A 16,426-nucleotide genomic window follows, 5' to 3' on the forward strand; every position below is an offset into this window, starting at 1 on the left:
GGTAGGGGAATGGGTCTGGGTGGGTTACTCTTCAAGGGTCAGTCTGGACTTGTTGGGGCGAAGGGCCTGTTTCCATACTGTAGGGAATCTAATCTATTCTCATCCCATTTTCCTGCACTCAGCTCATTACCTTGTGTACCTTGGCATCACAGATGTACATCTAAATACAAAAATGTTATGAGGGTTTTTATCTCCACCAATCTTACTGGCAGTGAGTTCCAGATTCTGGCCACACCCAGACGATTATTTTTTTCCTCACCTCCCCTCTGAACCTCCTGACCTTACCTTAAGTTTATACCACTGGTCATTGATCCCTCCAGCAAGAGAAACGTCCCTTCCAATCTACCTGTGCCCCTCATAATTTTGTACATTGCAATCAAGTTCCCCCTCAGACTCTTCTGCCCTAAGGAAAACCTCTCCAGTCTGTCCAATTTCTCTTTATAATTGAAACTCTCCAGCCCAGACACCATCCTCTGCACCCTCTCTGGTGCCATCACATCCTTCCTATAATCTGGATTCTAGAACAGCACACAGTGCTCTAGTTGTGGCCTAACCAACATTTTATACAGTTCCAACATCACCTGCCTGCTCTTAAACTCTATCCCTCGGCTGATAAAGGCAAATATCCCACATGCCATCTTAACCACTTTATCTACTTTGTTTTGGGGATGGTCCTTACCCTGCTCTTGATCCAAGCACCTCCCTGATGGGATTTGACAGGAGAACCCGGAGAAAGTGAGAGAGTGCATCAGTATGGGGAAGTTGTGTAGCAATGGGGTGATGGAAGTCCTGATGGTGATGAAGGAATGCAAGCTGGTGCCCAAATGTCTGGGAAAGATCATTGATCTGAGATGTTAGCTGTATTTGTCTTTCCAAATGTATTGTCTAGTCTGCTAAGCATTTAATTTCAGATTTCCAACATCTGAACTCTTTTGCTTTGGTTCTTGTGCAGTAGCATACATCATAAAGTAAACTTTAGAGTTCATTGCACTATTGATCTTGTGAAAAGAAATATTTGAGATAATCTGGATAAACAGCTTTAGTTGAGAATGAATAAAATACAGCAATTTTCACTTAGTTATTTAATTACTTCAATCTGACTAATGCGCATATTTGTCATTCTTAATAGCTATGCCCTGACACTCAAATACTGCTGGATGCTGCCTTCAAGTTTGGCTCTTCCTATGTCCAGTCTGTGAGTAGAGATCAATGTGGGCAGACTTCCCTGTTTGACTATTTGTTTGAACTAAGTTGAAATGTTTTGAGGATTTTCTCTTCCCTATTCTTCCGGGTGAAATCTCATAGACTCATGGACCTTTACAGTACAGAAAGAGACCATTCAGCCCATTCAGTCTATGCCAATCAGGTTACACTCAATCCATTTTCCAGTTTTTGACCGATAGCCTTAGAGGCAATGGCAATGCAAGTGAATATCTAAATACTGCTTAAATGTTATTAAATCATGACTGGAATATATTGAATTGAATTGAATTTACTGTCACATATACCGAGGCACAGTGGAAAGCTTTGTCTTGCGAGCATATAGGCAGATCACAGAGTTAAGTAGCATAGATAGTAAATAATAGGTAAACAGCGGCAAAAACACAAACACAGGTACAAGTGAAAGATAAGAGTTTGTGAGTCCGTTCAGTGTTCTAACAACAGTAGGATAGAAACTGTTACGAAACCAGTTGGTATGTGTGTTCAGGCTTCTGTACCTTCTCCCTGAGGGTAGAGGTTGTAGAAAAACATTGCCAGGGTGGGATGGATCTTTGAGAATGCTGACAGCCTTTCCTTGACAGCGGGCCTGGTAGATGCACCCTAGAGATGGGAAGTTGGCTTTTGCGATTGTCCGGGCCGGGTTCACCACTCTCTGTATCCGTCTCCAATCTTGAATGGTACAGTTGCCATACCAGGTTGTGATACATCCAGACAGAATTCTCTCGATGGCGCACCTATAAAAGTTGCCAATGGTATTCGCTATCATGCCAACTTTCCTCAGCTGCCTGAGGAAGAAGAGATGTTGTTGGGCCTTTGTAACCAGTGTGTCCACATGAAGAGTCCAAGAAAGCTTGTTGTGGATGACCACTCCCAGGAGCTTGACAGTCTCTACTCATTCCACCTCTGTGCTGTTAATGTGTGTGGGGGGAGGGAGGCATCAGTAACATCCCGCCGAAAGTCAGTAATAAGTACCTTGGTTTTTGCTGGCATTGAATGCTGGGTTGTTCTCAATGCACCATTTTTCCAGGTCTTCCACCTCCCTTCAGTAGTCCGTTTCACCATCTGAGATTCGACTGACTGTGGTGGCGCCATCAGCAAACTTATAAATGGCATTAGTCTGGTATTTGGCGGCACAGTCATGGGTATACAGTGAGTATGGTAGGAGGCTGAGTACGCACCCCTGGGGGCGCTCCAGTGGTTGAGTGCTAGTGAGGATGAAATATTGTCCCCAATCTTCACTGAAAGTGGCCTGTGGGTCAGGAAACTGAGGATCCAGTTGCTGAGAGTGGGGCTTAGTCCGAGATCCCTAAGTTTAATAACCAGTCTCGAGGGGATAATGGTGTTGAAGGCTGAACTGTAGTCAATGAGTAGGATATATAAAAGGATGTATTTATTATATCCTAATAATTTGTAAACAAAGGGATTCTCCCATTATCTATTGCCAATAGCCTCTGTCAGTGAAGTATTGAATCCAGTGTGTTGGAGTTTTGAGATGAGATAGATGAAATAGATTGGATGCAAAATTCCTTGGATTTTATGAAGTAAACAACACACAGACTGAGTTGGATTTCCTGGTCCTGCAATTGTAAACCATCTGTCCAGGTTGGGGCTGGAGGGAGTGGGGAGTTGTAGAGGGTGCAGGTGGGGAGAGGTGGGTGTAGAAAATGGGGAAAGGAGCATGGAATTTGTCCCGACCTCCGTCTCCTGAAATGTATATTTTTCATTTACTTAACCTGGAATTCCCTGAGGTATCCAGTGTGCTGCTGTATCAGTGACTGTCTCTGCCGATGGTGCTGATACGTTTTACAAACTGTGGCACTTTGAATGGGTGGTCATGCACATGAGCTGACCAGTCTCAAAATACATTACAGGCAGTGTCATACATTTATATCATTAAAAGTAGCACAGTATCATTTCATAGTCGAACTGTGCTGTGTAAATGCCTTTGAGCCTGTTTAATCCAAACAAGCAAACAATGAGAAAGGTTGCCAATTGTTTTCAGAAGTGCTTTTGTTCTAAGCCTAATCTAACTGACAAACTGTGGAAATGATTTCTTGTGCAATGTAAGTAGGATTTGGAGACAGCGTTCGGGAGCAAGTGAATCTTACTATTTTGTTGCAGTGCAAGATTCGGATCTCAGATCTTCTCAGTCGATTCCCAGAGCCCATCCTTTATGAGCTCTTTCTCATGTTCAATGATAGTCAAGGACTGCAAAAGGTCTGGCCCATCCCTATTCGCAATCTGAATCTCGACAGGAATGATATACGTAAGTTATGGTGTTTAATCACTTCCTGATATCCTCTTACCTTTGTACCAGGAACCCACTTTCAGGCATTTGGCTGCTTTCTGGATGACATTAGTTGAGGAGGGTTATGCTGACATAGTTATAATATCACTGAACAAACAGCTTAGAGGGCTTCAGTGATATGGGTTCAAATCATGGTGACCAGGAAACTACCATTGATTGTTGTAAAAGTCCATCTGGTTGGCTCATGCCCATGAGGGAAGGAAATCTGCCATCCTTACCTGGCCTATGTGTGACTCCTGACTCACTGTAAAGTGGTTAATTCTTAACTACCCTCTGAAATGCTCAAGCAAACCACTTAGTTAAAGGGCAACTAGGGATGGATAATAAATGCTGGCGTTGCCAGTGACACCCATGTCCTGGGAAGTAATTTAACAAAGTTCTTGGTGAGTCATCTCAGTCAGGAAGGACCATATGAAGCCTGCCAACAGCTATGCATTCATCAGACCGTTCTGGGCAGTAGCAACTAATACTCAACTCAAAGGAAAGCACTGCCCTTGCTGGAAATCTGAAATAAAAACAGAAGATGCTGGAGATCCTGCCAGGTCTGCTGAGTTTCTTCAGCATTTTCTGTTTTTTATAGCGACTCATAGTCTAAACATATAGTTCACGAAAACCCAATATTCTCATGGATGGTGTTATGGGGGCAATGAGTTTTAGTGAACTAAATGTCGAAAGTATCACCTGCTATAAAAACAAATTGCTGGAGCAAATCAGCAGGCGAGGTTTATAAAATCACAAGGGGCGTGGAGAGGGTAAACAGGTCTTTTCCCTGGGGTGGGGGAGTCCAGAAATAGAGGGCATCGGTTTACGGTGAGGGGGAAAGATATAAAAGAGACCTAAGGGGCAATGTTTTCGTGCAGAGGGTGGTACGGTGCATGGAATGAGCTGCCAGAGGAAGTGGTGGAGGCTGGTACAATTACAATATTTAAAAGGCATCTGGATGGATATATGAACAGGAAGAGTTTAGAGGGATATGGGCTAAGTGCTGGCAAATAGGACTAGATTAATTTAGGATATCTGGTCAGCATGGATGAGTTGGACCTAAGTGTCTGTTTCCATGCTGTACATCTCTCTGATTCTGTGACCAGCAGGGTCTGAAGTTCCAAACCAGTAAAGAAAGAGCACCTCATCACTGAACCAATAGCAAACTCCCTCAAGGACAACACATGCCTTAAATGGACACTCAGCATGAACTGTGTGAAACACTGTCCATTACTCGGAAGTTAGTGATGACCCAAACGGTGATTATCACCATGGATCACATTGTGTGCTTTGTCTCCAAGTTTAAACATTCTGTAGGTGATGGGGCAAACCTCTGTGTACCTGTACCTGTCCTCAGTACAGCCAACATAAGAGATTCAGGAAGGGCAAGTATATATGAACTCTTCCTTATTTCCTATTATTTCCTATTGCAACCTGCTGAACAAGGTCAGCTGCAAGAGACACCTTATTTCTCCTCTAGACATGTCAGGGGGCCCACTGATTAGGTAAACTGTACATCTCATTAGGAAATGGCATGATTGTAATGAGGTCAGCCAGGTGGACCTTATAGAATATGAGTTCCCCGATTGGGGCTGTTAATCTGGTCCAACCAGGGAGCCCTGGCTGACAGATAAAAACAGGAGTGTCAGACATCCTGTTCGCTCTGAGAGCTGGCTCAGAGGAACTGGTTCAGAGTCAAGGGCTCTCCATGTGTGAACAAAGGGTGACTTGGTGACGGGATACCGGCCTCTGTGGAGTTATTTCGGAACATATGAATGTAGCTCTGTGTGGAGGTGCTTGATGTATGATGTCAAAATAGATTGGCTGGCATGTTACTGTATACCAGGATGGGGGAGGGATTGTGGCGAAGTGGGAATTCCAGAGTGGATCCTTGCTTTTGTAGTGGGCTAATTGCTCTCAGTTGCTTCAGTTCTGGGAATGAACTGATTGTTCCTGGACAGATTAATGCAACTTTTTTTAACTCCAACCTGGTTGGTTTCCTTGTTGGATAAATTACAGTAACAGGGAGTCTCTAATTTATGAACATCTGACTTATGAATGGTCATACTTACAAATGTGATCCCACACAAAGGCATAATTTCAAAGATCTGACATACAAACATTTTCTCATACTTACAAACGACTATTTTATATTGTTCTGTATCATGTTCTTAACCATGTATTCTGTTCGACTTGTGAATGGACTCAAGAACCACCCCGTATATTCATCCAGTTATTGAGTGTATTCAACCTCACTGGCATTTATGGTCCATCCTGGATTGCATTGACTTGATGCAGTCATTTCAGAAATATGGTTGAGAGCCTTATAGTGTTGGGCAGAGGCTGGGTTGGGTAACGATGGCAGAGTTTTTGGAAATTAATTGAACGAGTGGCTTTTACAACAATCTGCCAACTTGAGAGATCATTTTTACAAATTAGAATTATTTCCGAACTCTGCCAGAGCTTTCAACCTGGAAAAACATGGGTTAAAAAAGGGTGATACTGTTTAAAGCCATATTGAAAGGAACTGAATGTTGGAGAGTGCTGGGACATCTCAGACCAATCTTGACTACTAATGCCATCTATAAAAGCCAATCACATGGGAAAGGCACCACTGGAAAAAAGAATGATGAAGGAACCCTGTCAAACCATGTAGAGTTTTATATGTTTGAATGGGGGCATTTCTCAATCTTTCAAACACCACTAAAGACCTCATCAATAGACAGCTCACCACCATCTTCTCAATGGCAACTAGGGATGGGCAATAAATGTTGGCCCCATAAGTTAATGTTTTTTAAAAAAACTTGCTTGGTTACTAGCATTCTTCCATCTACTTTGCAGACTTTAGACAAAGAATGCAGGTAGACACTCAGTGCAGTACAGTGGAAGTGCTGCACAGTCAAGCTGCGCTGTTGAACAGATGAGGTATGAGACCAAGGACCCTATCTTCTCACTTGGTAGATGCAAAAGAACCTGTGGCATTATTTCCAAAAAAAAAGCAATGGAGTTATTCCCAGAGTCTCAGACTCCTTGGTGATCATCAGAGAAGCAGGTTATCTGGTTATGGCTGTTTGCGGGAGCTTGCTTTAGTGTAAATTGGCTGTCATGCTGCCTGCATTACGATGGTGTCAGTGACTGCACCCTTCAGAGGTATCGAATCGGTTGTGGGGGCACTTGGGGATTTCCTGAGGCTGTGCAAGGTGTTATCAAAATAGGAGCTTTCTTCTTGTTTGCAGGAGAATTCCGGAGATTCTTTTTGGTTGATGGTTTGACAGGGAGGAGAAGCAGCCTGAGTAACCCACCGAGCTCTGTCACCTTCGCGAAAGACATTGTACTAAGGTGAGAGAAAGAATCATGAAAGATTCCAGTGCAGAATCCTTTTGCCTGAGACTTTAGTTTGCTCTGTGCTTCAGTTTTCTGGACCTCCACAGTCTCAATCCCCTCTTCCCATCATGATGTGGTGTGATGTGGTTGGTGAACCCATCCTTGCCCTTAGTGTCCAACACAGTCCACAAGGTAGTCGCTATGTACAGCAGCTGTAGTGCCTTAAAAATCCTGGCAGGAATACAGGTGGTGGTCAATGCGGCCGAAACAACTGAAGCAGAGCTCCCCCACTTATCCAATGTTGGGATGGTGAAGGTGTGCTCAAGTGGGAAGGGGCATGTTTTAAATGGTGTTGGGGAGGGGGGTGTGAACTGTTTGAGTGGGATGTGTGACCTGTTTCTGGGGGTGGTGTGACATGTTTGGGGGGGGAGAGGTGACCTGTTTGTGGGAGAGGGTTGACCTGTTTATGGGAAGGTGACCTGTTTATAGGGGGAGGTGACCTGTTTGTGGGAGGGGTTAACCTGTTTATGGGGGGGTGGGGTGAGACCTGTTTATAGGGGGTTGACCTGTTTATGGGGGGGGGGGGGGGGTGACCTGATTATGGTGGGGGGGTGACCTGATTATGGTGGGGGGGGTTACCTGTTTAATGGGGAGATGACCTGTTAATGGGAGGGGGTTGACCTGTTTGAGAGGGGTGGGAGGGTGTGACCTATTCGAGTTGGATGATGGGAGGGTGTAATCAGTTTGGCTGTGGAGGTTGGTTAGGGGCGATTGTCATCTTGTTGAGTGAGGGAGTGGAGTGGCCCATTTTGAAGTGCGGTCCAGTTTGGGGGAGATGGTTACGGGGGGCCAGCCTGATGAAGATGTCAGAATGCTGCTGCTGAGTGGATTTTACCTGAACCTTCATCCCAAGTTTCCAACTGCAATTCATGCTGGACAATAAAAACTTCCCCAAAAGAATCATGTCTCCCACCTGCACCTACATCTCCTGTGAGGATAACCCACAGCCTCGTGATCAGATAGGTCAGTGAAAAATGAAGACTGGTTAAGAGCTGCACAGATTGCCCAGAACATGTGAAACCTGAACAAACCTGCCTCAGTATAGGCTTCCCACTTTGCTGTCCCTAACTCCCCATCTCCGATTAATGCCTGCACAAGGCGCAATCGAACTGTGCCATCTTTAGCCTCGTGCTGCATTGATTTGGAGCCTTGTAAGACATAAAATATCGATGCTTTTATGGCAGTCCTAAACAGAAGTGTAACCTGGTGCCTGCTGCAAGAATACATTTCGGTAATTCAAGGGTTATTGAATATGTCAACTCACCACAATTTCTTCAAGAGTACTACCCAAATATATGATTTCTAGCAACTAGAGGCAGAGAGAGAGAGAGAGAGAATCACTTTGGGATCAAAGGGTGTCCGGCACTCCCAGGGTTCCCGTGACTAGCAATGATGTATCACTGTTTCTTTCATGTTACTCTCTCCCAGCACTGGGGACCTACTGTCACTACATGGACTGCAGCAATTCAAGAAGGCAGCTCATCACTACTATCTCCCGGGCAATTAAGAATAGGCATGCATCTAACCAGCTATGCCTACATTCAATTTAAAAATTAAATAAAACATGGTAATAGCCTTCCAACCTCCTGATGAAGGGCTTTTGCCCGAAACGTCGATTTTACTGCACCTTGGATGCTGCCTGAACTGCTGTGCTCTTCCAGCACCACTAATCCAGAATCTGGTTTCCAGCATCTGCAGTCATTGTTTTTGCCTCTATGTTGTGTGTGCCATGGTCTTCAAATATAGTGCGTTATTGTTGATATTTGCTGTTTATTTTCTGTAGAGGGCGCTGCTGTCGACTTCATCCACAATTCTGCAAATGACCAATGTTCGGGAAAGGTTTATTTGAAAGCTGCAAAACTGTTTTGAAAAACTGCAGAGAAAATATATGCAAACCACTTACAAAAGAGCTTGCAGCCAAAACGTTTCCTAACATCAACTTTTTTACCTGTTGTTTAAGGAGGATCAATGCTCAGTGCCAACAATTGCATGGATTTCAGAGTTGGGCTCACCTGGTCTTTTGATAAATGTATTGGCTAGAGTAAAACCTACAGCTTTATCTTAATCAGCAGAACTATTTCACACTTGGGGCATTATTGTTTTGAAGGGATTTACTAAGTTTTCAGGTGAAAGGTTACTTTTTTCTGTAGATGAATAGCAAGTTTGATGTTGGTATTTCTATATAGGTTTAGTTTGAATATGAGACAGAGAGACAGGACATGCAGCCCAATCAGTTGATGCCAGCATTTACATTCAACTCGCACCTTCTCCACTCATTCCCTACCTAACTTATTGTCATAGCCTTCTCTTGTGTACCTCAACCATTCACTATTGATTCTGTTAGCAGTTTTAGACTTTGTAACACGTACCACAAACATATACCACAGACAATCAGGTTCTTGAGAGATGAATGTCTTGAAGTTAGTTTAGAAAACTAACTGTGGATAAGACTGCACTATCCCAGACTGGGTTATGTGCTTACTGATGTCACTGTACGTTACATACATATAGCTGACTGATTTCATGACACAGAGAGAGTGACTACATGTGAGGCAGGTTCCTCAATGTCATGTGACTGTCTCAGAGCTATGGGACTCAATGCCATGATGCATGGCAGTAAATTCAACATTCTCACCACCTTCTGGGAAAACATTCCTTCTGAATTTTGTCTCGATGAACTAATATTGGTGACTTTTTGTTCTTCTCTCGCATACTCACTGTGTCCACTTTCATTTTTTTTAAAGTCCTCTGCCTCTTTTCTTCAAGAGAAGGCAGACCCAGCCCATCGATCCATTTCTGATGGATATAACATCACATTTCTGGCATTATTCTTGAAGACCTTTCCTGTACCTTCTCCAGTGCCTTTTTATAATTGTACAGCCAGACCCTTTGAAGGTGGCTGCGGGTAATCTTGATCGAAGTATTAAATTGTGAAGAGTTTTGCTGATGTACCTATCATTGTTGCAGTGGTTTTCTTTTAAATGGGAATATGATGTTGACAAGGCCTGAAGCCCTACCTGAGTCCGTCCATTGATTTTAATCCCTTATGCTTCATTGGACAGGAGCTACCTGCCGACTCGGAACCCAACCAGCCAGCCGCCATTTTTGCTCACCGTGCAGTATGCTCAAGTACGGAATCTCCACGCAGAGGCACAAGTATGTTTTATTTTCATTTCAGTGCAAAATGGCCCCAGCTTCATCCACATAATTTATTTAGCAGAGGTAATATAATTAGATTAGTAGTCCATATCCCCAGGCTAATGTCTGGGTATGTAGGTTCAAATTCCATCAAGTCGTGGTGAAGTTTGAACTCAATATATAAAATAACATCTGGAGTACAAACTTAGTCTGCTGGACACCATTATCTTTGGGGAAGGAAATCTGCCTTCTTTAACTAGTCTGGCCTCCATGTTACTCCAGGTGAAAGTGAGAGTTGCAGGTGCTGGAGTTCAGAGTTGAGCAAGTGGTGCTGGAAAAGCACAGCAGGTCAGGCCGCATCCGAGGAGCAGGAGAATTGATGTTTCAAGCATATGCTCTTCATCAGGAATCCTGCTCCTGCTTGTTGGCTGCTACCTGACCTACATGTTACTCCAGATCCACAGCAATTAGGAAGGTGTAATAAACACTGTCTTAACTAGTAATGCCCATGTCCCATGAGCAAGCTTAAAGAAAAAATTGTAATATTGTTCTGTCTTGCAATTTTCACTGAAGGTTGTCTTTTTTAAACGCTGAGGACTGCAAGGAGAATAGATGAAGAGTTCATCAGTTCTGAAGTCCTGGCAAATGAGTAGGGGGTCAAAGTGATGAAGCATCTCCAGTGTCAGCACTGAGGGAGTGCTGCACAGTTAGAGTTGCCATCTTTCTGATAACCATCAGACTATCCATTCAAATCAAATAATCTTGTGTCTAATTGGAGGGGAGTTGTCATCAATGTCCTGGCCAATGTTCCCATCATCACCATTGCTACAGCACATTATAAAGTCTTTATGACATTGCTGTCTATGGCAGTTTGCTGCATGAAATTCTCTGTTGTATTCCCTACATTAGATTAGATTACTTACAGTGTGGAAACAGGCCCTTCGGCCCAACAAGTCCACACCGCCCCGCCGAAGCGTAACCCACCCATACCCCTACATCTACATTTACCCCTTACCTAACACTATGGGCAATTTAGCATGGCCAATTCACCTGGCCTGCACATCTTTGGACTGTGGGAGGAAACCGGAGCACCCGGAGGAAACCCACGCAGACACGGGGAGAACGTGCAAACTCCACACAGTCAGTCGCCTGAGGCGGGAATTGAACCCGGATCTCAGGCGCTGTGAGGCAGCAGTGCTAACCACTGTGCCACCGTGCCGCCCACTAACAAGGATTACAGTTTAAAATCTACTTCATTGTCTACACAGTAAGATGCCTTGAGTTTGTGAAATACAATACACAGCATCTAAAATGAAGAAGAAAGTTGAACCTTTATGTCATGTTTAAGAATAATATATCAATAGACCATCTAATGAACCTATTAATTCCACAACAGTGCCTGCAAATTTGAAGATTTCAAATGTAACCCCAGTATTTAATAAAGAAGGGGCAGAGAACATAGGGAGCTGCTGCTCTGCTAGACTGACCTCAGTAATGGGAAGAATAGTGGAATCTATTTATAAGGGATAGGATTATTTGACATTTTAAAATAATTATCTATTTGTGCAGAACTAACATGCAGTAATTACACTAAAATCATGTTAAAGATAAAGTCACCACAGTCCTGCACCGTCATCAGAGAGAGAGAGTGAGAGAGGCGACTAATGGTGATTTAACCAAAGGGTCACCCCACCTCAGGCAAGGGCAGAGGTCGAAAAGGCAGGACCTTCATCATGACCTCAGCTGGTATAAGAAATCAGCCTGCACTATGGGCATCATTCTGCATTGCAAACCAGCCATTCAGCCAACTGAGCTAACCTGACAGAATTGTTGGAGGAAACGCTCAGCAGGTCTGGCAGCATCTGTGAGGAGAAATCAGAGTTAACGTTTCGGGTCCGGTGACCCTTCCTCAGAACTGATGGTAGCTAGGAAAATGTTGGCATATATGCAGATGGTAGGGTAGGGGGAGGGGTTAAACAGTAGCTGATAAGTGAGAATAGAGCCCAGAGAGAGAGAAGAACAATTGGACAGACAAATGAGTGGATAACAATCTGGCTGGGATAGTGAATAACTGTTAATGGAGACTGTTGGTGGCTAACAATAGGTAGTGTGTAATGGCAGACTATGTGATAACAAGGCCTGGTGTGTGGGGTAGGGGGCTAGGACATGGGAAAGTTCAGGCCCTAAAATTATTGAACTTGTTAATGAGTCCAGAGGGTTGCAGGGTCCCCAAACAGAAAATGTGATGCTGTTCTTCCAGCTTGCGCTGAGCTTCACTGGAGCATTGCAACAAGCCTGAAATAGAGATGTTGGCCAGGGAACAGGGTGGGGTGTTAAAGTAGCAGGCAACTGGAAGCTCCGGGTCTTTTTGCAGTTAGTACGTAGGTGTCCTGCGAAGTGATCACCCAGTCTACGCTTCATTTCCCCAGTGTAGAGGAGACCACGTTGTGAGTAGTGAGTGCAGTAGTTCAGATTGCGGGAAGTGCAGGTAAAGCGCTGCTTCACCTGGAAGTTATGTTTGGGCCCTTAGATGGTGAGGTAAATGGTCAGGTGTTACACCTTCAGCAGTTGGAGGGGATTCCTGATTTCTCTTCACTGCTGCTGCTAGACCTGCTGAGCTTTTCCAACAACTTTTTTTTTCTGATTTACAGCATCTGCTATTCTTTCGGTTTTTATTTAGTTGGAAGGTCACATTAGCAGAGTTGACAGAGGGTAGCTAGTGCTTGTGGTATATTTGCATACTCAGAAGACTTTTGATGAAGTCCCACATAGGAGCTTGGTAAATAAAGTTGACGTTCATGTGATTGGATAAATGAGTCTCACTTAAGGATCGGCTAAGCGTCAGAAAGCAGAGAGTGAGAATAAATGGCTCATTCTCAGGTTGTTATGCTGTGATAGGTGGGGTTTCACAAGAATCAATGTTTGGGCCCCAGCTACTTTAATAATTTAGATGAGGGGCAAAGCTCAGTTGGATGGATGGCTGGTTTGTGATGCCAAGGGTTTGGGTTCAATTCCATGAGGGACTGTTCTTCAACACCTGTCCTTTTGTTTTAAAGTGTGGTGACCCTCAGGTTAAACCACCACGGTTGACTCACTGATGAGAGAGTGGGACTGTTGTGACCATATCTAAAAGGCTCTGTGGCACAGCAGTAGTATCCCTACCTCTAGGTCAAGCGGCCAAGGTTCAATTCCCACTGCTCCAGGGATATATAATAATATCTATGAATAGGTTGAATAGAAAACATCTGTATTTGAGGCCAATTACAGTATTTTCAAATTTAAAGATGATAGAAAATTTGGAGGGAAGTGAGTAGGATATAAAGAGATTTGAAGGAGATTTTGGGAGACTGAGTGAGTGAACAAGAGCATGGCAGAGGGAATATAATGTGGATACTCCTGAGATTATCCACTTTTGTCAGAGGAATGCAGGTGTAGAGTATTTCTTAAATGGTGAGAGATTGGAAAGTGTTGATGTTCCACTTTCAAAAGTCACTAAAAGTTAGCATGCAGATGCAGCAAGTAATTTGGGATGAAAATGGTATGCTTGCTTTCATTACAACAGGCTTTGAGTATAGGAGCAAAGGTGTCTTGCTTCAATTGTATAGAACACTGGTGAGACTGCACCTGAAGGATTGTGTGCAGTTCTGGTCCCCTTGATGTTATGGACTGGACCAAACCCCCTCAAAATACTTAGAAGATAGTCTAGATCCTATTTTTTTTCTTATATAAAGTTACATTTAAGATGTTGCATTCCAGATGCAATTTGATTGGCCAAACTACTGGGTTTAAAGCAAAGCACACTTTATTCATGCACTACAGTTAAAATACCACAAAAGAAAGAAAGAACTGGAATAACTTTATTGGAAAACGTAACAGAATAATGGACACAGTAGCTATTACTAATTAGCTTCCATTATAGTAACATCCCATGAACACACCCTGAGCAAATGGCAAATTCTAAAAACAGATTGTCTCTCACGCAACCACAGGAGTAGGAAGAGAAACCCCAGCTTTTGGCTGTGACAGAGAGAGAGGGGAAAAAAAAACTTCCATTTCTTCAAGACCCCAACAATAACTGCTGAAAACTAAAACAGAAAATCCTGGTTCTGTCGAAGCCTGACCACACCCATTCAGGCTTCTGTTGTTCCACAAAAAAAAACTGACAAACTGTTTAGTCTAGTGGCTCTGGTATACCACTCAGAAGCTCTGCCTTAAAACTTCTTCCAAAAAAAAGGACAAAACAAACTCTTAAAGCCATAATTTTATCAAATTATCAAGGGAAAGATTCTTACTGCTGAGGGAGTGCAGCAGAGGTTCATCAAATGGGCGCTTGGGACAGCGGGACTATGTATGAGAAGTGGTTGATGACATTGGGACTTTAGAAACATAGAAAATTATAAAAAGCACCGACTAAGTAGATGCAGAAAGGGTATTTCCCCTGCTTGTGTGGTCTAAAACCCGGAAATTGAACCTCAGAATAAAAAGGCTAACCATTTAGGATTGAGAGGAGGAGGAACCTTACCTCAGATGATGGTGAATCGTTAGAATTCTCTACCCCATTGGGTTGTGGAAGCTTGGTCATTAAGAAAATTCAAGATGGAGATTATTAGATTACTAATAACCCCAACAGAAATGGGGATTCCTTGGGAATATGGTGGAGGTTGATAATCAGCCAAGATCACAAAGGTGGAGCAGGTTTGAGGGACTGAATGGTCTGCTGCTGCTGCTATATTCCCCCAAATCTGACCCAAAGTCATTGCCACGTTACCTTCGAGATACTTCCCAATGATTCCTGATATCCATAGCAGTGACTTATGGAGCTAAGGTAGAACAGCAAGCAACTTGCATTTATATCGCACCTTCAGTGTTCTAAACCGTTCCACCAAGGAGGAAATCTGAAATAGGTTGCTGGTCTGCTCAGCCTTCCATTGAGACTGCATTTGAGATGCTTCAATTTAGCTCAATGTCTCAATGTAGGGGAAAACCTTTCTATTTCTGTCACTCTTATTGAAATAATTGTGGATATGGACAGGGTCAAGTCTGACTGTGAGGCCTTCAGGGCTGAATAGTTTACTGGGTCTAACCACCCAGACTTTGATCTTCTGGTAGACATCAGAGCCTTCAGATTGAAGAGGGAGCACATTTTAAAAATAAACAGATTAAAAAAATCAATCCACTTCCATTGTGAATGATTCTTGGATGAAGAAGTTAATTATGATTGAAACAGATTAGGAAATAATTCAATCATTTTGATGAAGTTCATATTCTCAGTGGTTCTGAAGAGACAGAGCAAGTGATGTGAACAAAAGCAGCTACTTTTACATTAAATTACACAGAGTTGGCAGTGCAGAAGTGGGCTATCTGCCATGGTGTTTATGGTTCATGTGAACTATCTCCTTCCCCTCTTTATCTAACCTCACTAAAATGAACTTCTCAATCGTTTCTCCCTCATGCTTATCTCGTTCCCCCTTAAATACTTCCATGCTATTCACTTGAAGTCGGACCTTGTGCTAATGTGTTCCACATTCTCACTGGGTGGTGAGATTTCTCCTGAATCTTGCAGTGAGAAATTACAGGAGAACTGGGCTGTATTTCTTGTAGGAACTTGATTTGGCTCAGTTCACATCCTTGAAACTAGGTCACAATGCAATAAATTGTGATTTGAAAAGGGCTGAATAAGCTCCAAATAAATCAAAAAACATTTCTGGAAGATACTTGAGGCATTATATCTTTAGCTGTGGAGTGTTCTTGTGAATTGATGCCAGGAAAGAATTACTTCTGTGATGAATGTTGCCTTGGTTACCCAGTGTACCTGTAAGAACTGACGATGCCTTGTGAAAGATTCCTTATTTATCGTTTTATCCTCTAGGTGACATTTACTACACATTATGAAATGAACTATTTTGCACACAAGAGAGACACTGATGTAAGTATTATGGTAAAGCCCACATCTTTTGCTAATTCCGTCCATTAATCTTATTGAAGGATAATTAGAACATGACACTGTTAACGCATCACAGCCCCTGTAATCATCTCTTTGCCTTTCAGCTGTACTGTTTTTGCAGATAACTTTGGCAGAACACTTGCCGAATATTAAAGATAATTTTCAGCTGAGTGCTGGTGGGGACGCAGTGGGATAATGGTAGTGTCACTAGACTACCACTCCAGAAACATGGGCTCTGGGGACAGTAGTTCAAATCTCACTGTGGTAGCTGACAGACTTGAACTTCATAAAATTTGTTTAATTAAGAAGGGAAAGGAGATCTCAGTAATGGTGACTATGCATTGTCATTGAAAACCTATTGTTTTGGCTGGTTGATATGGGACAGTCTTATTTCCTCTTAAATATGTCTGCCATTGAGGTACATTTGAACAGCAACATTTTATTTACAG

At 43.1% G+C, this 16,426-nt stretch overlaps 1 protein-coding gene across 3 annotated transcripts in view; it reads left to right on the top strand.

Moving 5' to 3' along the window:
* LOC140496302 (meckelin-like) overlaps nucleotides 1–16,426 on the top strand; it is a 169,864-nt gene that overhangs the window by 85,356 nt on the left and 68,082 nt on the right. For all 3 annotated transcript variants that reach the window (XM_072595887.1, XM_072595886.1, XM_072595885.1), the window contains exons 11-15: nucleotides 1,130–1,195; nucleotides 3,343–3,487; nucleotides 6,748–6,850; nucleotides 9,958–10,051; nucleotides 15,903–15,959. In XM_072595887.1, coding sequence (XP_072451988.1) covers nucleotides 1,130–1,195; nucleotides 3,343–3,487; nucleotides 6,748–6,850; nucleotides 9,958–10,051; nucleotides 15,903–15,959 — 465 coding nt within the window. The remainder of the gene's footprint in view (nucleotides 1–1,129; nucleotides 1,196–3,342; nucleotides 3,488–6,747; nucleotides 6,851–9,957; nucleotides 10,052–15,902; nucleotides 15,960–16,426) is intronic.

The sequence above is a fragment of the Chiloscyllium punctatum genome, chromosome 26, assembly GCF_047496795.1.
Source record: "Chiloscyllium punctatum isolate Juve2018m chromosome 26, sChiPun1.3, whole genome shotgun sequence".
NCBI classification, from domain to species: Eukaryota; Metazoa; Chordata; class Chondrichthyes; order Orectolobiformes; family Hemiscylliidae; genus Chiloscyllium; species Chiloscyllium punctatum.